Genomic DNA, 20,501 nt, shown 5'->3' on the forward strand with positions numbered 1-20,501 from the left:
GGCTGCACACCATTCAAGGCATTATACGGCTATGATCCTCCCATTGGTGCTCTACCTGACTCCACGGTCAGTCCTCACCCTCTATTGCTGCATTTGTGGCTGATCGTCAGTTCCAGTCTTCTGTGCTGCGAGATCATTTGGCCAAAGCTCAGGTTTGCATGAAACTGGCTGCGGATCATCATCGGTCAGATGTCACGTTTCAAGTGGGCGACAAAGTGTTTCTGAAACTTCAGCCTTACGTTCAAACCTCCATAGCCAGTCGTCCTTTCCCAAAGCTGGCTCTGAAGTACTATGGACCGTATACTATTTTGGAGCGTGTGGGTACTACAGCATACAAACTGGATCTGCCCGCGGATAGCATGATGCATCCGACTTTCCACGTTTCTCAGCTGAAACCGTTCTGGCCCGACTTCACACCGGTATACTCTGACCTTCCTCATTCGGTTGATTTACTTGTTGTGGATGTGGTTCCAGAAACCGTGCTCGACCGCCGTCTGGTCAAGAAGGGCAATGCAGCAATTCCACAAGTGCTGATTAAGTGGTCCAACCTGCCGGCATCTTCGGCAACATGGGAAGACTTCCACGTGGTGCAGCAAAAGTTTCCAGACGCACAGCCTTGGGGTCAAGCCAGTTCTTCGGCGGGAGGAGATGTAATGCCCCGTCCAAGTGTGTGAGCATATAGTGAAAACGTATTTTGTAATAGGCGTGTGCGTGAGTGGGGTGGGATATATTACCCAGAGATGACATTATCGTTTTACTTGTGAAGAACAACCCTGGGTTGCCTGCGTCAGGGTGCTCCGCCCCGCCCGCTTCCCTTCCGAATCCGACTCCTCTTGTATGTTTCTCACGTCGTGATATGATTCGCGGCCACGGGGCATTACAGGCTCGCCACCCGTCGCCGACGAGCAGAGCTAGGGAGGAGAAGGAGAAGATGGGTGGCGGGATGGAGGTGCACAAGAACCGGTGGATCGAGGAGTGGAACGCCGGCCGCGAGAACCTCGAGTTCAACTTCCGCTGGACGCGCCGCAGCCTCGCCGTCGTCGGCCTCTTCGGCCTCGCCGTCCCCATCCTCGTCTACAAGGGCATCGTTCGCGAATTCGTACGCACGCCTCCCGTCCCCTACCGTGAATCCTCTTCATGTTTGCTGTTAGGGTGGCTCTTAGATTCAGATCGGGCTGGTGCCGGAGGCAACGCCCATTCATTGCGGTGGAATTAATTTCCCCTGTTTGTTCTCTCATCCAAAGTTAATTGCGAAAGTGGAACCCTGGCGCAGTAAAAATGGTTCGCACATCAGTTTGAGAGTTGAGTCTATCCAAATATTGTTATTTGTTAGAAGGCGAAAATATTAAACAATATTGTTATTTGTTTGTTGCTTAGAAGGCAAAAATATTAAACTTGGTAGGGTTACACTGTGGTTCTTACAAGTTAAAACCATGACATTTTTATCGAATGAAATTGTGAATTCCTGCATTTAGAAAATATTGAGTCCCTGGCTTAGTGTCTTAGTCAAGCCCTGGACCTTCTTGATGATAGAAAAGGTTTCTTTCAGTTTTTATATGTATTTCAAATTCTCATCCTTAAACTTTTAGAGAAAATCTGTTGTTCTTAAAACTGAAAGAGAAGTGGATGTCTCCTGGTCACCTGGATACAGAGAATAGGAAAGTCTTTCTTCTTGGTTTCATGTTTCAGCATCAGCATCAGTATTGTAAATTGTTTTATTAGATAGCTCAGCTACTATAGCCGTATAAGGTTGATTTCCTTTCCTACTTTAACCCTCAGATGATTTTTCTAAGCATGCTGTTCTGTCCTTGGCTCCTTGCTGTGCTGCCCATCTTGTTCATTAGTTGGAACGTGAAACGGTTTCTATTTCAGCCAGGATTTGGAATTATTTTTTCGAAAATGCATCTCAGTGATCATTTCATTATCTTCAAGAAAACAACCATGTGCAGCACTATCCATGGAATGGGCGAGAGCATTGTAACACTGGGAGTGTTTGGCCCAAACATCACCCAAATGTTTTCCAAATCCCTTAGCTTGGGAATTCTTAGTATATGGTTCTTGCTGAACCTTGTATTTTCTATGCTTGTAAAAATGATCAATGCACTAATTTTGTTCAACTGACAACATTTTTACTGTTTCTCCTGATAAGGTAATGTCATATAAAATTTTCGCCAATAGCTCACCACAGGTTGAGTTAATGGCGGTGTTGATAGGATATACCCCCCCCCCTGGTGTCTGTACCGCTGGGAAGAAGGCTTACGGCTTATTCTGTTTATGGATATGGAATTAACTATTTTACTTTATTCTTCTTCCATTGCACACCATTATAACTTGCTACATGTTTGGTTCAAAATAAAGCTGCACTAAAATGGTGAACTAGAAGCTGAAAATAACCTGCAGCAGAGTTGTTGGGGGACAACAGTGCATTCATGTTCATTAAGTTTTATTTGTTTTGAACTTGGATATCATGTTACCAGTGAGCTCTTGTGTTTAACATCTGTATACCATTACAACACTAATATGACATACCTGCGCCACAGAAGTATATGTTCAAGTAAATTTCAGCTGTTTTCATAACATATTGACATCATTTTTTATTGCCAATGAAATTAAATGAAGCTCTACTTTCTTTTTACATGTGAAAGTTTCTATATTGCAGCACATGCAAGATGAGGTTGCAGGAAGACCGTTGAGGAAGTTCTTGTAACATGAAGAATTATGCTCACTTTGTTTCAAGAAATAAGTGCTTTTGCCAGATCTTGGCACTTTTAACTTGCTTGAGAAACATAATAATACTCAATTCTCTGTAAGCACTTTAAGTTGTTGTGTGTTGCTCCCAGTGTTTCTTTGAGGAACCTATGTACCTTCAATATGTAATTGTTGTTGTGCTGGTGGGTTCTGGTTTTTCAGTAAGCTGGTGCACCCGTGCTTTGGTAAAAATCAAATAGCCTCACTGACCCTGGCCCGAAGCATAAATGACTAAACTTCATGCAAAACTTCCATAAAATGGTATTTTCTATGCTTTGATATAACTTCCATAAATTGGTATTTTCTATGCTTTGGTATTCATATGCTTTGATATAACTTTCATAAGTCTTTTTTGGATTAGGCTATATTTGTATAATTTGGTCAGTAATTTCTCTTACAATATATACAATTGTTGTAAACTCAATGGTGAGAGATCTTTGTCATGTGAATTTATTTATACAAATGTTGTACACCAATCATGTGTGTAATCTTAATAATAGCTGTTGTTCATTGTTTTCAATATTCTAGGAACTATCTATATATATGTAGTGACAAACCTAGGAATTTTTATCTGACATAATTGGTAATACCTAAATACGTAATGCTCCCTCCATCCCAAATTATATGTCATTTTGTCTTTACTGGATATATAAATTTTGAGTGCATCCCGATATAGGTTATGTGTAGATATGTTATAAAATATATGTATCTTTGAAAGTCAAAACAACGCATAATTTGGAATTGATAGGGTATATTAGGACTCTAAGCATACAAAATATTTTAGGGTAAAAGTGCTTTTGGCTGAGAATATAAGGGTTTCAACGGAAAATTTGTGGTGGATACTATATTTTCTGCGTTTTAAGTTAATGATCGTTTTGATTTTTTTAAATAGATAATTTTATCATGCATATATATATGGACATGGCTAATCTCTACCCTGGGTATGAAATAGTTTCCATACCCGAGCCAGCCCGCTGCCCACCCACCGTCGCGCCCGCGTGCCCAGGCTCTTGCCATCTGCGTCCGGTTTTTCATCCGCAAAGCACGCCCCGCCCATCTCCGCCCAACCGGTCCTGTATGCACGCCGCACTCCAACGCACACGTGACACGTTCCCTTCTCCACAGCTGTACACCCCCTTTTCTCATGCTTTTTTCCTAGCGTGTGAGCAGATTGTATAGACGGATTATGCACTTAATTGGTTGCCGCGTGTCTTGCAGGTGAGCCCAGATAATTCACGTGCTGTCAGGAAATAGAAACGTGCAAGGACTCGATACAATTATACGAAAATTGATTCACACGCCCAGGGGATTGGAAAACAAAAAGGTTTTGCAGTTGCCGGACACAGTAATACTAGGGCCAATTGAAAAGCATTTTGTTTGTATTGGCAGGTGAATGCGACTCTGGATTAAACTAAATATTCTTTACATCAGAAACTACGAGACAAAACATAAAATGTCTGATTTAGGACCACGAGCTTACAGGCACCACACATTTTTTCTAAGCCGGTTCATAATTACTATAAACACACAAAGGTGGAGTCATATTTCTGTTATGCCACACCGAACTTACACTTTCATAAGAATCTACACACATAAGGTCTCTATATACCATCCTCTCATAAAACTCAATCTATTGTACAACATATGCTCTCTGCATGAAATCCATCAAGTGATGATCAAGGGAAATTATCCCTAAACATCTAATGGTGATGATGGGTGCCACCAAAAGATGGCACTGTCAATGGAGATCACGGTGTCCACCTCAAATCCTGAAAAAACCATAAAAAAACACTTGAATACGATGGCATCATTTTTATAGATTGACTTCATAAAGGTATAAAACATTATGGAACAGAAGTTGGAATGAGCAAGGAGTAACAAAAAATAAAAGAACCATTTTATTCCTTCTAGGAAGAGCTGAACTCAATCAGGGGTACCCTGATATCCTATAGTAAACTGTCAACTAAAAATGATTGTTAAGAAGGAAAAAAATCAACACAGTATAATAAGTTCGAACTACATGATCATGAGCAGAGCGTGCAGAAGGCTTTGGTTACCTCAAGCTCACAATCCTATGCTCACAGTAGCCATTGTGTCCAGGAAATGAGATTTATACAAAACAGAGTACGGTGCATTTCAAATACTTTAGTAGCATTAATAAGGAACCTAACTATCTCAAGTTGGCAAGGCTGTGCTGTGTGCACAGCAAGTATATTACAGAGGTATTCTATCACTACGTTGAGGCCATGGCATGTCAAATGAAAATTCAGTTTAATGGGAGACATACCATACCCGAGTAACAGATGGCCGTGCAAGATGGAATCACATACTAAAAAAGAGGATATGCTATCATTTGGAGAAATCCTAACCACTAGCTAACATAATCCAACAGCAGTTGTTTTACAAATCAAAGGCTCTGCAAATAGCAGGGCTAAAGATCCAGCTCAAGATCCCAACTTTGCCTCAACAAAAAGAATAGAGTTCACCTCTGATGCCTAGCCAATCTTGTCGAGGAGCACCATGGCACCTAAACAGAAGGAGGCACAACACAAGATGCTCTAGCCAATCTTCCCAGATGATAGATATCCACACCATGGGACCAGCACCAGCGGTTAGGTTCATTACTGCACCAACAACGCTCTGGAATATTAGGCCCAAAACCAATACTCAGATGCAACAGCTCCTGATATTTCAGATAGCACACAAGTGAGATAAACTAAGAGTAGATAAATAAAATAGTCCGAATTTAAGTACCAATGCAGAAACAGCAAGATGCAACACCAAATGAGATCTGGGCTCAACTTGCTTTCACATGAAAAGAAATAATCCACCTTTATGTTATTATTACTTATCAATATTGCAGTAAAAAAAGATGAATTCTTGGTTGTTTGACGAACCTGCATGTGTACTCGATCTCGATTGCAGCAACCAGCAGGATCTATCTGTGCATAGGAAAATAGAGAAGGAAAAAGAGTTTCGAAAATAAAATTAAGCTCCTACACATGCGAGATCAAGAATAGGCAACTAGCAGATAAAAAAAGCATCTCTACTTGGATGAATCAAGCCGGGGACAAAGCTGCGATGTAGGGATGCAGGGTATGCACCTTCACCTGCGTGCTTGTACGGTGTCAGTTCTGTCCATGAGAGTGGAGCATGCCGGTGGTTCCCTATGCCATTGCAGGCATCCTCGATTCAACAGAACCTCTTCCCTTGGTAGATCAATGCTTCAATGGAACCTTACATCCAACCGAAATCAACGCTGAGATTTAGATCCAGCACTGGCCAAACTGTGATGCCTAGATTGTTTAGCATTCACCAGGAACAATTATTGGAGGTGAAATCCAACTCGATCGGACACCTGCAACGAGGCAGAGCAGCACCGTCAATACAACAACCTCGACAAAAGGTTCGAATGGGGATGGCGATAGTGGGGAACCTTATGCCTATGGAGAGGAATCCCCCAAGGATTCGACAGCTCAGGTGAGTGTGAGGAAGCTTCGATGCCTAGAGTGGATGCCGCCATTCGCGTCATGATCCCCACTGCAAGAGATTGTCGATTTGAAGGAGGGGAAAAACTAGATCAGGTCATCAGGATTGTCTCCAAGCATTCGCGGCCCAGGTAGCGGCGGGACGGGGCCGCGCCTAGACCATCCGCGTGCCGCCCTAATCCTTGCGCCCGTGTGCCGCACGCCGCTCGCTGCCCCCCCCCCCCCCCCCCCCCCCCCCCGCTAGGCTGCCTGGACCTGCCTCGCGCCGCACGGGGTTGGCCCTCGCCGCGCCGCCGCGCAACCCGTGAAGGGGGGTGTCCTCGATGGGGCGGTACGGGAGCCAACCGCCGCGACCGCCGGCAGCTGCCCGCCCGCTGGCCGCACGCCGCTGCTCCGCCCCGCCGCCACGCTGCTTCGCGCACCTGCTCCGTTGCTCCGGCCGCGGCCCTGTCCCACTATGCCGCCGCATATGAAGGGGAGGGAGGGTCGCCGCCGCTTCTGCTCCCCGCGGTGGGAGGCGGGAGGCGATGGTGAGCGCGAAGATCGGGGAGGCGCGCGGGTCGCGGATGCCGATATGCGCCGGGATGAAGGAGTTGGGGCGCTTGTGGAGGGTGAAGGAGCGGCGACGGACGCCGGGAGGGGCGAGGGTCGCCGCCGGGATTGGGGGCGCTGGGAGAGGAGGGAGTGGTGACGGCGAGTTGCCGTGGGGCAGTTGCTGCGGGGCGGAAGGGAGGAGGGCGAGCTGGGTGTTGTGGGTGGGTGGGGGCCTGGGGGGAGGGAGTGGTCAAACCAGAAGGGGGCGCGGACCGGGCTGAAGGAAAACTGGGTGCAAAGGAGGCTCGGGTATGAAAGTGATTATTCAGGGTACTCAATAGACCTACTATATATATATGCGTCATTTACTCTTATTTCTCTGCGACCATGTTAAGCCACATCACTTCTATTTTCATTACCATCAGATTATAAGTGTCCTCTAAAATTTATCCGTCCATGTATCATCCCCTTATCCTCCACTAGCATTAACCATAATGATCATAATCATCTATTAGCATCACTCATAATGATCATAACTCAAATTACTCTTATTTCCCTGCGACCACGTTAAGCCACATCACTTCTATTTTCATTACCGTCAGATTATAAGTGTCCTTTAAAATCCATCCGTCCATGTATCATCCCATCATTCTCCACTAGCATTAACCATAATGATCATAATTCTCTACAAGCATCACCCATAATGATCATAACTCAACTCAAATACCACTATTGATGGCTTTTCAGCTCATCGTCAAACTTCTCTGCTCCCTTTCCGCAATGATAAAAGACGCACATCCTCTCATAAATTTATTAAAAAATTCTCTCAAATCCCGCAGCAACGCATGGGAATCACCTAGTATGCATGTGTGTGTATACACACACTAGATACATACATAAGTAAAAAATTATAATTTGGAATGTCGGGAGTTCAAAAGAAAATACAGTCACCCACCAAGAACATGTGTTGTCAAAAAATCCGATCGGACCCATAAAAGGTGGGGGGAGGGGGGTGGGGGCATCCGATCGGACGGCTCACGTCCAACCATCTCCCTCCCGGTCCCACCCAATCCACTTCCCAAGCTATTCACTCCACTCTCTTCCCCAAACCCCCCCCCCCCCCCCCCCCCCCCTCAAACCCCGACCGCCGCCGGCGGCCATGCTCCTCCACCACCGCCTCCTCCCTCGCCTACTACTCCTTCCCTCCACCCACACCCACACCTCCACCTCTACCCTCCTTCGCCCCTCGCGTTTGCCGCGCCGCCTCTCCCTCTCGCCCCGCTTCTCCGCGCTCTCCCACCTAGCGGCCCCCGAGACCGTCGACCAATCAGACAACGAGGGGGCGCCCCACGAGGATGTGCAGGTTAAGCTTCCGCTCGATCGCCTCTTCGTGCCGCCCGGGGCGACAGTGGATGCGGGAAACCAGGAGGCCGTGAGCGCGCGGGTCCTCAAGGGATCCAACATCGTGCTAGGTCCGTACGCGCGCGGCGACGCGCAGGTGGTCAACGCGGATTTCGTGAAGAGCAGCGTGCGTCCCGATGACTGCCCCCGGGACGGGCTTCCGGAGTTCGCGCTCGTTGGCCGGTCCAACGTTGGCAAATCGTCGCTGCTCAACTCGATCGTCCGCCGCAAGCGCCTCGCGCTCACCTCCAAGAAGCCTGGTAGGGTTTGCTTTGCCAGGGTTAATAGCCTTGTTTGGTGCTGCCTGTAGCGTTATCGTGCTTAAGGTTCAGTAATTAGTGGTTAACATAGGTCCTACTTGGTGAGCAGTTGAATCTGAAGCGGATAATGAGTCGGTTTCGTGCATTGTAGCTACTGTCAAAGTTGGGAAAAGGTCGGGATAATCTGTGAATTGGCGCAGTTGTGTTCGAACGAAGTTCTTTTGTGTGGAATTGAGATAACCCTTTGTCCCTGCGATTCAATAATTGCAGAATTTTTGTAGTTATATGTGAACAGCATTTAAAAAAATGTTAGCAACTGATTACCATTAGCGAGTAGAACTGGTTATGGGCTATGTTTGTCCTGTTAAACTCCCTTTGGTTTACTATGGTCATGCACTCAAATGTGTTGTCATGTCTTTTTCTAAAACTCTAAATATGATGTGCTTTGTTTTCAAACTAAAATGTCGATCTTTTGGAAATTAGAAGGTCTGGTCAACCAGGTGCTGTCCACACGTTTAACTCTTATTAAGAGCGATTATCAGAAGCTAGAACTTGAGACTCCTTTTCCCCCAACTTCTTACTTATAAGAGCTATCCTCCCATGTGAGAGTATAGAACTGTTGGTTAGGGATAATAATTATATCTAAAATCCATGTAATTGTGCTTTGGCACCACTTTTATCTTTAGAAAATATTTCTGTGAATTCATGACCTAGTCTTCTTCCGGTTGCCATTTGACTATTTGAGCACCTATAGTTTTACACTTTGGGGACATACTGCAGCTGTACAGCAGTACTCTAATAAAGCTAACAGCAGTATCTGTACAAAAAAGATTGATTAATTTTATTGGTTCTATTATTGCAGGGAAGACCCAATGTATCAATCATTTCATAGTAAATGACAGCTGGTATCTTGTTGACTTGCCTGGTTATGGGTAAACTACTGATTGGCACACTTTCAGTTTTACTAGTAAATTTTCTTTCTTTTTCCCCTGTAATTATGTAGATGAAGGTATCTACATTCCCTTACGATTGAAAATATTATTCATGTTGGAATGGGTTAGATAGTATATGGTGTTACATGTTTAATCCACAAGTACTATTCCATGGCTTGGCAATGAAGGCCAATGCGTAGTCCATCCAAGAATCTAGTAAGATAGGGTATTTGTGCCAGTGTTTTAGCATGATAATTGCTGATGTGCTTAAATTGACCGCCTAGCCCTTTTTAGGCATAATGCACATGAGTTTTTGCTTGAGGTACACAGGCCAGTGGGATGCTTCTGCGAGGAGCACCTGGCCTGGTTTTACCCTGGAAGAATTGTTAGTATTTGTATGAAGGTGATATGGTTTGATACTTCAATCTACATGTGAAAACAGTCAAACACTAAATCATCTAAATTCCGTTTTCAAGTTTAGAAGTTTGTTTTACAGACTCACAGTATTAACTGAAAATGTGCGTGCCTAATAATTTTTCTTTACTTTGATGTTTGATCTATATGTGAAAATGTGTAAAACACTAGTTCACTATGTGATACTAGATTTTTCTTTGTGCAAGTTAATCGAAATAGCTGTCCTTTGTTATACGTGTAACAGCAAGAAATGAATTTACAACTATAGAAAATAACTATGCACCCCATGAATTGGAGCATTTAATTTAGGTGAAATATTCTCCATCTTCTCACATTAACAAGATCTCTTATTGAACAGATATGCTTCTGCACCACAGGAAGCTCGTACTAATTGGGATGAATTTACTCGAAATTATTTTCTCAGTAGGGAGACTTTGGTATCTGTTTTTCTCCTTATAGATGCAAGTATACCTGCCAAGAAGATTGATCTTGGCTATGCTAGTTGGCTTGGTCAGAACAAGGTAAGCATACTTCTCAAACGACTGACCCCCCATTCATGAAGTAATTATACCATCATTCTTTCATACATATGCATTGGGACTGCTCTTTGATATTGTTAGGAGATAATCTAATTAATCTCAGTAATAGAAAATAAGGCTGCTGATGAAAATCTAAAGTCTGGGTGAAATACACCAGTTTGTGAAGTTAAAATTCTGCTGCATGCATGATTCTAGCAATAAGCTGAACCAGATTCTATTGCACTCATTTTAGCTTTACACATGCAATGTGTATGGATGCTATCTGTTCTTCTTGTTAGTCAAAGTTAACTTCGATTTAGTGATTTATTTATCCATCACAATTCAAGATGTGTACCTGTCCACTTGAGTCTCCGTTATGTTTTGACAGAACAAACTACAACACTGTAGTAGGCTTTATGCAGCAACAATCAATCCTTTTCTTGAGGCGTTGGTCAGAAGGCATGTTTCTGTTCTGTACCAAGGAAAAGAAAAATTGTTACTGACTTATTAGGTCAGACAAGTACTTAGTCTAGCAAGGCCTAAGAATTTTTGTTATTATGAAATTATTCAGTAATTTAGGGCATAACTGCAACAGGCTCTCTGTTTCTGTATTTAGCCACTGGGCTTATGTTGTAGCCTGCTGTTTGTATTTTGTTTTGTTCTACCTGTTGCCAGACCCAACCAAGTCTGCAGAGTGCAGCTTAACTCTGGATCCCCTGCCTCATTTTTGAAATTTATAAGGCTACTAGTATACACAGTAAAAAGGCTTTGACGACAAGTCCGGCATATATGCTAGTACACTGTACTATAAAGGTCCAGAAAAGTATTAGATTCATGCCTTTTCTTCCTTTTCCTGTCCTGGACATAGATCTAGTTCCATTCTTTGTGTAATACTTCACAACTGCAGTGCTGCCAGCGCCTGCACTGAGCCACCAACCAGGCCTGAACTCTCAAACCCTGGACCGCATGCCCTACCCACCCAGTCAATATCAATTAACAGTCCCCCCCTCTTTAAGCTTTTCTGTCCTTGCTGCCTTCCATGCACTGATCCACGAACCATTATTTCGCCTACCCTCATTTCTGTTTTGCTCCAATTTAGTTCAAAATTATCCTCCTTGGACAATGACTTATGTTGGCATGAGCCTGGTCCCGGGGACACCAACTAACATATACCTTTTCGGACATATAGTAATGGAATGGACTTGTGTACATGTAATAACAGGCACGATCCAAGATTGCAACATTGTTCCGCTTATTCATTCCCTTTGATGTATTCTCAAACTGGCAATGCGCTTGCTATCATTTCTGCATCAATCAAGCATTACTGTTTTTTCATGTGAGGAATTTAGAGGAGGCTGAGCAATGAGCAATAAATCTGGCACTGTTCAGTTGTAATGTTTTTATACCCAATTTGTTCAGGTCCCCATGACACTGGTGTTCACAAAATGTGATAAACGCAAGAAGAAGAAAAACGGCAGGAGGAGACCGGAAGAAAACGTGGAAACCTTCCAGAGTATGATCCGTGAATACTTTGAGGCGGCACCTCCCTGGATCATGACGAGCAGTGTGACCAACCAGGGCCGCGATGAGATACTGCTGCACATGTCTCAGCTTAGGAATTATTGGCTCAAGCATTGAGATGCAATGACAACAAAACAGGACCAAAGCAACCGAAACGGCATACAAAGCCCCTGTGGCTCATTGATGCATCAGCCGTCGGCACCTCTGCAATCAGGCATTGGCACCAACTAATCCGCCTTTCGAGCTGTTGATTGTCCAATATGGCCCCTGTACATTATTACCCAATCAACACTCTGGGAATGCAGACATGGCGCTAAAACCGGCTGATCCTGGGTTTTCTATTGTGTACACGTACAATCCCAAACGTTTTCCCTTTGTTCCCTCCTGATTATATTTATAGGCCTGTGTATGATGTGGATTAATAAACCCTTGTGTCAGCTAATCATCAGCGGGAATCTCACTTTTTTGTTCGTTACTTGTGTGCTCCCTTGGACCCTGCAGCGTACAAATGGCAGGAGACGCTGGGGCTTGACCTGTTAAGAGATGTGGCTTCGTGATGTACAGAACGTATTGAGAGCGCCGCATTATTGGGATCCATTATTATATCCTACAGTGACTTGTTTATCTGTAACAGAAATGAGCAGGGGGAGCCGGTGGCCCGGCACAGGTCTGCCTGGAGACAGAATGCTGGCCATGTAATCACAGGCCAGCTTCGCTGTAATTTTGTTTATCCGGTGATATCATAAGCTTCAGCAGTCCATCTGTCCTCTGTTTTACTACTATAGTTGTTAGTTCTGACACCCGTGTCTTCCTCTAAAGAAAACACCTGTTTGTCCTCATTCGGGCCGGGTCTTAAAAAGCCGTGCGCCGTCTAGGCGATAGGTGCTTGTATAATCCAAGAGAACAGCTCACTCAGCTGCCTAAACACAGCTGGAGCACGCATCAGCCGCTAAACAATGCAATCAGCGCGTACTGACGCCATGGAGGAACTGAACTGCATGCTCGGCAAGGATCTGTTCAACGCTTCGTCAGTATAGTATAGTAGAAAGTAGACGGTTTTGTGCGGAGGCCGTGGTGTAGTGTAGAGCTGCGGTGCCGCGGTCAATGCCCGGGTACTCGCCGGCTCCGGTGCGTGCGGTCATGCACAGTAACTGGGGGCAGTTGCAGCCTTGCAGGAAAAAGGAGCAGTTGATCGCACGGAAAGCATGTAGACCAACCAACTGATCGTTCGGGTCTTTGCTAGTTCATTTCCCCGAACCGTGCTGCTGCCTTGCAACGTGTTTGGTTTTGTCCCCAACCCTCGATCACAGTTCACAAAGCCGCGGCTCTTTTCACAAAAGGAGTCGTTACTTTCCCCTGGCTCCCGGCGGGAACACCCGGCGTTTCCACGTGCACCCTGCGCGGCGCTCACGAGCCAGCGAGCCGCACACCGTGCGACGCCGCGAAGCTAGGCAACAAGGGGGACACCGGCACGGCAGGAACCAATCTTGTACGCATCCCTTGTTCGCAAGCTAGATCCATGGAAGGCAGGCGAACGCATCTGGGATACAGCGAATACGGCATCCCCGCCGCGCCCGCGCCCGCGCACGACGTCGCCGCCGCCGCCGTACGGCCGACCCGGAACGGGGCCGTCTCCCCCTCCCACTACCGCGTTACGTGCCGACGCCTGTCGCCATCGGCCACCGCGTGGTGGAGCAGAGAGGGGGAGAGAGTGACTAGCGAGCCAGCCTTCCACGACCCGAGCCCACTCCCCCCACCCTCACCGCACGGCCACACCACAAGCCCACAACGCTGGGGCGCGGCCCGACCTGGCAGTTTTTTTGTTCCTAGCTCGCGGCGCGGGGGGTTAAAGCCGCGCGCGAGGCCGCATTAGCCCGGCACGAAGGCGATAGACCAACTGCAACACGCTTAGGCACAAGCGAGAGCGCACGCGCGTGACCAGCCGTGCGAGCAGAGCACATGCACCTTCGTGAGGCGATGGAGGAGGGCTCCGGCGCGGGCGGCGGCACCGGGCGCAAGAAGCTCAAGCACCGCCTCGCGGCGATCCTCTCGCTGTTCTCCCGCCGCCCAGGCGGCGGCGGTGGCGGCAGGAAGCGCCGCGAGAATGAGAACGAGGGCGAAGCGAAGCCGCCGCCGGTGGCATTCCCGTCCTACTCCCGCATCGGCGGCGGCGGGGGCGGCAAGAATCCCGGGGGCGGGATCGTCGACCGCCGGCTGTCCCTCTCCGTGCCGCGCCCCGCGCCGCTGGTCAACATCACCATCGACTGCGTGGGGCGGCGCTCCGTCGACGCGGCCGACCCGTCCATCCTCCCACTCCCGCCGCTCGACGCCGCGGACAGGAAGCCGGAGCGCCGGGCCGCGGGGCCCCACAGCGAGGCCGGCGACTGGGAGGGCCGCAAGTGCCCGCCGTCCTCGCCGTTCGTGGCGCACCTGCCGCCGCTGCCGCCGGTGGCGCGGTGGAAGGAGCGGGCCGGCAGCTCGTCGCGCCGGCTGTCGGCGCACTCGTCCCGCCGGCTCGTCAGCAGCTCGTCCTCCGACGACGAGTACGACGAGGACTCGAGGAACCTCTTCTCGTCGCGGAGCTTCTCCTCCGACTCGTCCGACTTCTACAACTGCCCGCGCAAGAGCACCAGGGCGCGCGCCTCCGTGTCGGGCCCGTGCCGCGCGCCCCAGGCCCCCGCGCGGCGCGGCGCGTCCCAGAGCTGCCGGTACAGCTTCGAGCTGCCGCGGGGCTCGACCGCGTCGGCCGCGACGGACGGCGGGTTCGCGGTGGTGAAGCGTTCGGCCGACCCGTACGAGGACTTCCGCAAGTCGATGCAGGAGATGATCGCCGAGTGGCCGGCGGGCGGCGGCGAGGGGGAGCACAGCGCTGAGCGGCTGCTGGAGACGTACCTCGTGCTCAACTCGCCGCGCCACTACCCGGCGATCCTCGCGGCGTTCGCCGACGTGCGGGAGGCGCTCTTCCCGTGAGCTCGTGTCGTGTCGCCAACAGTGATCGGGCCGGCGCCGATGCGATGTTGATAGGAATTAACCTTTGTCAAACCGAAGTAATGGCACAAGAATTGCGCGTGTGCTCTGTTCTGCGTGTACGTGCATTTGGCTCTGTCGTCCTTCACCTGCTAACCACTGCTTGATTCGGCTCTGTTCTGCAGTCTCTGTCTCTGATGGTAATCTTTCTTAGTTCGATTGGTGTTCTTGTGAGCTTTGGGCTTGTTAGCATGTACATACTTCTCCATTTTGTGCATAATGAACTGCGCGGGCAAAAAAAAAAGATGAACTTGGCAGCTTGGTGCATTCTATGAATCTGAGTCCATTCTATGAATGCTCATCGCGTTCTGAGAAGCATGGATTTGCTTGATGAGCTAGATATGGTTTTGGATTAGCGATCCTCTATGGTCTGTCTGTACCATCTCATCGTAGGTCGGCTCTGACAAAAAGAACTGTTTCCTGACAAACACCACGGTCCACAAATCCTCCCGGCGTTTGACTCGGTTTTATTATTCCATCGCCCGCCCCCCGCTTTCTCCAACTCCTGAATAAAAAAACCTCTCCGCGACGAAAATGATTGAAAAGAGGATTCACAATCCCAAGCGCATGTGATATCATTGGCAACGAAGCGTACTAAATTCATTTCTTGACAACTTAGAAGTTAGAACATACGTTCTTCCAAAAAAAAGAAGTTAGAACATACCCTGCGCTTCGTTTCAACGCAGGAATAGAAAAAAGAAAAAACTTGGAGTAGCCGGCAGACAAGCAACCAAACCAAGAAGTGTCAAACTGGCAGCTTCATCATCATCATCATCATCGAGAGAGAGAGAGAGAGAGACAGAGACCCAGGCGTATGCCGCAGGCGTTACCGGAAATATGATAGTCTGTATGTGGAGAGGTCTCCCCCCGCCGTGCGTGCGTGCGTGCTCGCTCTGCGAACGTTGCTGCTGGTCCGCTCCATTTCGGCAAAGACACTGCTCGGACCTCGGAGCAGAGTCGGAGCAGCCATGTGCGCCCCCGCCGCCCCGCGTCGGTTGGCGCGGTTGGTGGCCACCATTCCCGTCTGCGCTCGATGGTTGGCGAACCGCAACGCACCAACAACCAAGCGGCCGTCCGCCGGCGTGAGACCGCTTCGACGCGGTTGGGATTTCTGCCCGTCGCCATCGGCTGCGGGCGGCCAGCCGGCGCGCCCGCTGGATTCGGTCGGGCAGGCGCGCGCCGCGCTGCGGCCTGTGGCGTACGCCGCCGTCACTCATCTCAGCGCCTCAGCCTATCAGTCTCAAGTCTCAAAGTCGCTGGCGCTGGCGCTGGCGCTGGCAGTCAGGGACGGGGAACTGTAGATTGGATGGGCTTCCATGCGCTTGTCCGGGTCTGCCTGGTGCCGGTGCCATGCCAGTGCGGCAGTGCCGCTTGATCCGACTCCGCTGACGGATCGACCAGCCAGTGCGCTCGCGATTCTCGCCGCGCGCACGGCGCCACGGCGCGGCCTGGAGCGAGCAGAGAAAAGCCAGAAGCCGGCCAGGCCCCGTCCCGTCCGGGCGGTGCCGGTCGATCGATCCATCGACGGGGACGTGACGCGCACCAGAATGTTGCCAAACCCCGTCGCGTCTTGTCGCCGCGCGCCGCGTGCTAATCAGCGCCCCTGCCGCAGCTCCGACTCGACTCCGAGGTCCGAGCGCCCGCCGTTCGCCGACGACGGAGCAGCAGGCAGCAGCACGTAGCTAGCCACGTAGGAGTTGTAGATTCCGTCCCCATGCACCTCCATGTCGCGACGTCGCAGCGCACAGGGGTAGCACTATCAGGCGCGCCATGGCATCATCAGCCGCCAGCCGGCGGTTAACTTCTGGGCTCCTGTGGCGGCGTCCACATGCCCGGTGATTCGCCGTCTGCCGCGCGTGAGCCACCAGCCAGCCACCTGAGATCGCGAGATCTGCGCGACGCATTCTGCGTGTGCTCTGTGTGTTTCCGTGCGCGGCGTGGTTCGTGCGGGGGGGGGGGGGGGGGGGGGGGGGGGGCGCCGGAGGACGGCGGCATGCATGAGTGACGTCTCGGAGCATGGCCCGTGCGCCCTTTTGGCGACCTGTCGACGGGATGTTTTTGGCCCCGGCCGCGCCCCGGGTATCCCGATCGACGGCGCGGTCGCGTCTTGTCGACGCTCGGTTCCGGCCGGGCCGTGAGGGCGCGCGGCCGCATGCTGCCCTCGTCGTCGCGCACAGGGAAGCTAGCTCGGTCTAGTACCGGCGCGGTACAGTGCCCATGCACTGCTGCGACGGCGATCCCTCTCCCTCGTCCCCACCCCCCAAAAAAAAACTTTTACATGCATGTTCACAAAAGTGCTGAGATGTGAGATCGACCACACGCGGCTGGAGGCATGGAAGCAATCACGCGCGGCATCGACGGTCTGAGACGGCTGCTTCGCCTTTGTTAAGTGTAGTGATTAGTGTATGTGATTGGCATTATACTAGTAGTAACACGCGTGTCTACGGCGGTGGGAACAGCCCTAAACACTTAAACTAAATAAATACTGCCTCGGAATTTGCGTCCGTGCGGATGCATGTTTCAGCATGCGCCAACAAGAGCGCCCCGGCCCCCAACAAAGATTCCTCCGTGGCAGGTCGATCGCGATCGAGCAGAGAGATGCAGAGCTGGGCTCGGCCGCGGCGCTGCGGCGGCCCCGGGCGAAACTCCCCCCCTCGATCCGCCCGTGGCCGCGCGACGAAGCCGGGCACCGAGCTCGCTCCGCTTCAGCGCCCAACACATGGCGATCGATGCGCAGGATCAGAACGTGGGGGGCTGGCTCCTCCCGTCCTCCGACCCATCACCTTCCCTGGAGGCCTCGGCGTCGTACGTAGGAGTACGTACGTACCGGCATGAGTGGGGGGAAAAAATCTGAAACAAGAGAAATCAAAGCACGGCAGCTAAGCTAAGCTAGCTACGCGTGCACGCGTGTCGAATTTATTAGAGCCTAGTAGCTGTACGAACGGCTGCTTTGTCTTTTCCCTGGCTGGGAACGGGGGGGATGGATCGTGAGCGTGAGTTGTACTTGTACCGCGCGCGTACGTCGTGACACGCACTTGTCGAGCCGGATCGAACCACCGCCTCCCCCTCCGATTGTCCTCGCTCGTCGTCTCTGCGACTGCTGGTGCTGTTCGCGATTCGGTTCCGCAGCTCGCCATGGCCGGTCTAGCTAGGATCGACGCGGCGCATCATCCGTTTCCCGTTGGCATCGAGGGCGATGAACTGGCGCCGGAAGAACTGTGATGATGCAGCGAGGGAGCTTCGTCAGGGGCTGATAATTTGGTGATAGATGATGCCGCTGCGCACGTTTATTTCTTAATTGTGGTGCTAGATCGAGTTGCCGGCTGATTTCTTCGGTACAAGATCGTACGTGGGAATCTCTTGTGCACAAGCCATGCGTGTGAAAGAGGTGATCTCCGGTGGGAGAAGCGAAGTTTGAACTGGTCTGATCGATTGATAAGCTAAAACTAACGGTCGTAGTCTGGGTAACAGCACAGCACCGGCCTTTTTAAAACGTTGCGTGCGTGCAGCGCAACACGTACGCTGAAGTTCAAACAAAGTCCCAAGTCCATGGTGGACTTCGTAATGCGAGAGAGAGAAAAAAAAACCAGTTGTGATAACAGTATGCATATGCTCCTTGACAGGAATAAGGTAAAAGCATATAAATGACAGGAAAATTAACTCTTTGTCATTTCTGACTTGGAATCTCATAATGTACTGCCCTGGGGGGGGGGGGGGGGGGGGAAAGCTGGAGGAGCAGATGTAATGTACCGCGCCACCTTTGGTGAAAGAAAGGAGAGAGGGAGGGGATGCTGCACTGCACTGCAGTGTGCCGCAGCAGACACACAAGTACGCACAGTACACGCGCGCATCGCAGCGACCAGTTTTTAAGGGACACGACACTGATTTATCCGCTACGGTTAGCGCGCGGGGGCCCGCGCCTCACCTCGTGCCTATAGCTAGTAGTAGTAGCCGCCTCCCCCCGGTACGGCTGCGAGCGTAAAGGGTGAGTGAATGACCGGTCCCGTCTGTCTGTACCTGTACTCCGTTACGTTGCACAGGAGTAGTACTACGCTACTCCTTCGTAACGGGTGCCTCCGTATTCATACACCGTTACTCGGCGGCACGTACTCTCTGTCTGGCTGCGGTCAGCAACCTGTAGTAGCCTGTACCATGCTGCAGGACTTGGGAGTCGTACACGGCCGCTCCCGTACGTGTGTCGTTGTGGCGTCACGTACCGTGACTGTATAGGGTGGACCCCGTACCGCCTGCGTGCTACCGGCGGTCGATCCATCGGGCCGTCGAGGGGACTCGACTTGGAGTTTCTACTGCTGCTGTTATCTTTTCCCTCGGTCCTGTTCCTGTCTAACATAGGCTTGCATGCTTGGCCCTGTCATTTACTGGTCGTTCGCCTTTTGGGTTTTGGCACAGCGCGGCACCAAGAAAGCCAAGCAACTTTAGCCTGTGCTTAGAATCTTCGCTCGGTGGGTGCTGGGTGGCACAGCAGAGCATGTCGCGATGTTTCGAGTATGTAGCACGGCAAGTACGGAACACAAGTTGCTGCCACGAACTTTGTAGATGCGCACATAAATCGTACGAGGAACTACGGCTGGCGGCGAGATAATAAAACTCCATTTCAGCGACCATTTATGATGGATGGGCCATGGATCGTGCTTGGGTACGGCCTAGCTCGAGTTTTATTGGGTCGACATGGCGAGGCGCGATAATGCGGCGCGGCCCAAGGTCCTCCGCACACCGCTTGATTTTTTTATTTTTATATTATTTTTTTCGATTTATCAGAAATATATGCCGGAATTTTTTTTTACAAAAATGTCACCTAGCTGCCGGTTCATCCGGCGGAAGCGAGATACCGCCGGTCCATCCGGCGGTAGGTACATAACACCGGTTGAATCGGCGGTAGGAGGCCGGCTCAATGGGCCATGGTGGGCTGGGAACCTACCGCCGTTTCAACCGGCGATAGCTGCCACTTACCGCTGGATGAGCTGGCGGTAGATATCTACCGCCGAATGAGCCGGCGGTAACCACCGCCTATTAATGGCCCGGCCGGCTCCTCGCGCGCTAGCTCCCCCGCGCCGCCGGCTCCTCGCGCGCTCGCTCCCTCGCGCCGCCGCCCGCCCACTCCGCCGCCCGCGTCGCGCCTCGCCAGGGCCGCAACGCGGCGGCGTGCGCCTGGCGCCCGTGCGCCGGGGTTTGGCCGGCCCGCGCGGCTCGGCGGCGCTCCCCCGGCCGCCGCACCGAGGCAGCGCTCGCCACCTTTGGGTCGCAGGTAAATTTTAAAATTTAGTTTTATTAATAATAGTTGGTAGATTAGCACTAGGAATATTAGTGATTTGGATATAGTTTTAGGTGTAAAAATAGTTTTAATAAATATTAGTGATTTAAATATAATTTATTTTATTATAAAATTGTAGAACATAAAATTGAAAATATTAGTTTACATATGAATATTATTTGACATATAAATATTAATGAGTTCAAATAGACATATTAGTCTCATAGAAATATTATTAATTGATATTATATTACATCGAAAACCTACGAATATATGTCAGTAATAGAAATTCTAAGGACGGGTAATTATTGTCGTAAATGTTGGCAGGCATGTCAGATGATCTGTATTTTTAAGTGTTCTATGGGTCAGGAGAAGTTAGATATGGT

At 50.0% G+C, this 20,501-nt stretch overlaps 3 protein-coding genes and 1 long non-coding RNA gene across 13 annotated transcripts; 3 read left to right on the top strand and 1 right to left on the bottom strand.

The window, feature by feature from the left end:
- Nucleotides 1-743: 743 nt before the first annotated feature.
- LOC120707934 lies at nucleotides 744-2,940 on the top strand. Its single transcript, XM_039992995.1, has 2 exons — nucleotides 744-1,099; nucleotides 2,660-2,940. The coding sequence occupies exons 1-2, from the start codon at nucleotides 857-859 to the stop codon at nucleotides 2,705-2,707; spliced, it is 291 nt and encodes a 96-aa protein (XP_039848929.1). The 5' UTR covers nucleotides 744-856; the 3' UTR covers nucleotides 2,708-2,940.
- Nucleotides 2,941-4,109: 1,169 nt separating this feature from the next.
- LOC120707935 lies at nucleotides 4,110-7,002 on the bottom strand. Of its 9 annotated transcripts, none has more exons than XR_005689193.1 (5): nucleotides 6,185-6,466; nucleotides 5,853-6,106; nucleotides 5,646-5,690; nucleotides 5,235-5,553; nucleotides 4,110-4,517 (listed from the first exon to the last, which is right to left on the bottom strand). It is a non-coding gene; the product is annotated as an uncharacterized LOC120707935 (long non-coding RNA). The 9 variants fall into 9 exon arrangements; XR_005689191.1 differs by having other exon boundaries at nucleotides 5,799-6,106; XR_005689192.1 differs by having other exon boundaries at nucleotides 5,235-5,372; nucleotides 5,503-5,553; nucleotides 5,646-6,106.
- An 894-nt stretch (nucleotides 7,003-7,896) lies between these two features.
- LOC120707936 (GTP-binding protein At2g22870-like) lies at nucleotides 7,897-12,291 on the top strand. Of its 2 annotated transcripts, none has more exons than XM_039992996.1 (4): nucleotides 7,897-8,431; nucleotides 9,294-9,363; nucleotides 10,136-10,298; nucleotides 11,715-12,291. In XM_039992996.1, exons 1-4 carry the CDS (start codon nucleotides 7,930-7,932, stop codon nucleotides 11,931-11,933), a joined length of 954 nt encoding a protein of 317 aa, XP_039848930.1. In that variant the 5' UTR covers nucleotides 7,897-7,929; the 3' UTR covers nucleotides 11,934-12,291. The 2 variants fall into 2 exon arrangements, with proteins under 2 accessions (XP_039848930.1, XP_039848931.1); XM_039992997.1 differs by lacking the exon at nucleotides 11,715-12,291 and adding an exon at nucleotides 10,684-11,059.
- Nucleotides 12,292-13,613: 1,322 nt separating this feature from the next.
- Nucleotides 13,614-15,119, top strand: LOC120707937 (transcription repressor OFP8-like). Its single transcript, XM_039992998.1, has one exon. It carries the CDS (start codon nucleotides 13,776-13,778, stop codon nucleotides 14,784-14,786), a length of 1,011 nt encoding a protein of 336 aa, XP_039848932.1. The 5' UTR covers nucleotides 13,614-13,775; the 3' UTR covers nucleotides 14,787-15,119.
- The last annotated feature ends 5,382 nt before the right edge of the window (nucleotides 15,120-20,501 follow it).

Source organism: Panicum virgatum, chromosome 5K (assembly GCF_016808335.1).
Source record: "Panicum virgatum strain AP13 chromosome 5K, P.virgatum_v5, whole genome shotgun sequence".
NCBI classification, from domain to species: domain Eukaryota; kingdom Viridiplantae; phylum Streptophyta; class Magnoliopsida; order Poales; family Poaceae; genus Panicum; species Panicum virgatum.

Coding starts and splice junctions, on each gene's coding strand:
- LOC120707936 (XM_039992996.1), top strand. CDS start 7,930: ATGCTCCTCCACCACCGCCTCCTCCCTCGCCTACTACTCCTTCCCTCC. Junction 9,364..10,135: donor GTTGACTTGCCTGGTTATGG/GTAAACTACTGA, acceptor CTTATTGAACAG/ATATGCTTCTGCACCACAGG. Junction 10,299..11,714: donor GTTGGCTTGGTCAGAACAAG/GTAAGCATACTT, acceptor CAATTTGTTCAG/GTCCCCATGACACTGGTGTT.
- LOC120707934 (XM_039992995.1), top strand. CDS start 857: ATGATTCGCGGCCACGGGGCATTACAGGCTCGCCACCCGTCGCCGACG. Junction 1,100..2,659: donor AGGGCATCGTTCGCGAATTC/GTACGCACGCCT, acceptor TCTATATTGCAG/CACATGCAAGATGAGGTTGC.
- LOC120707937 (XM_039992998.1), top strand. CDS start 13,776: ATGCACCTTCGTGAGGCGATGGAGGAGGGCTCCGGCGCGGGCGGCGGC.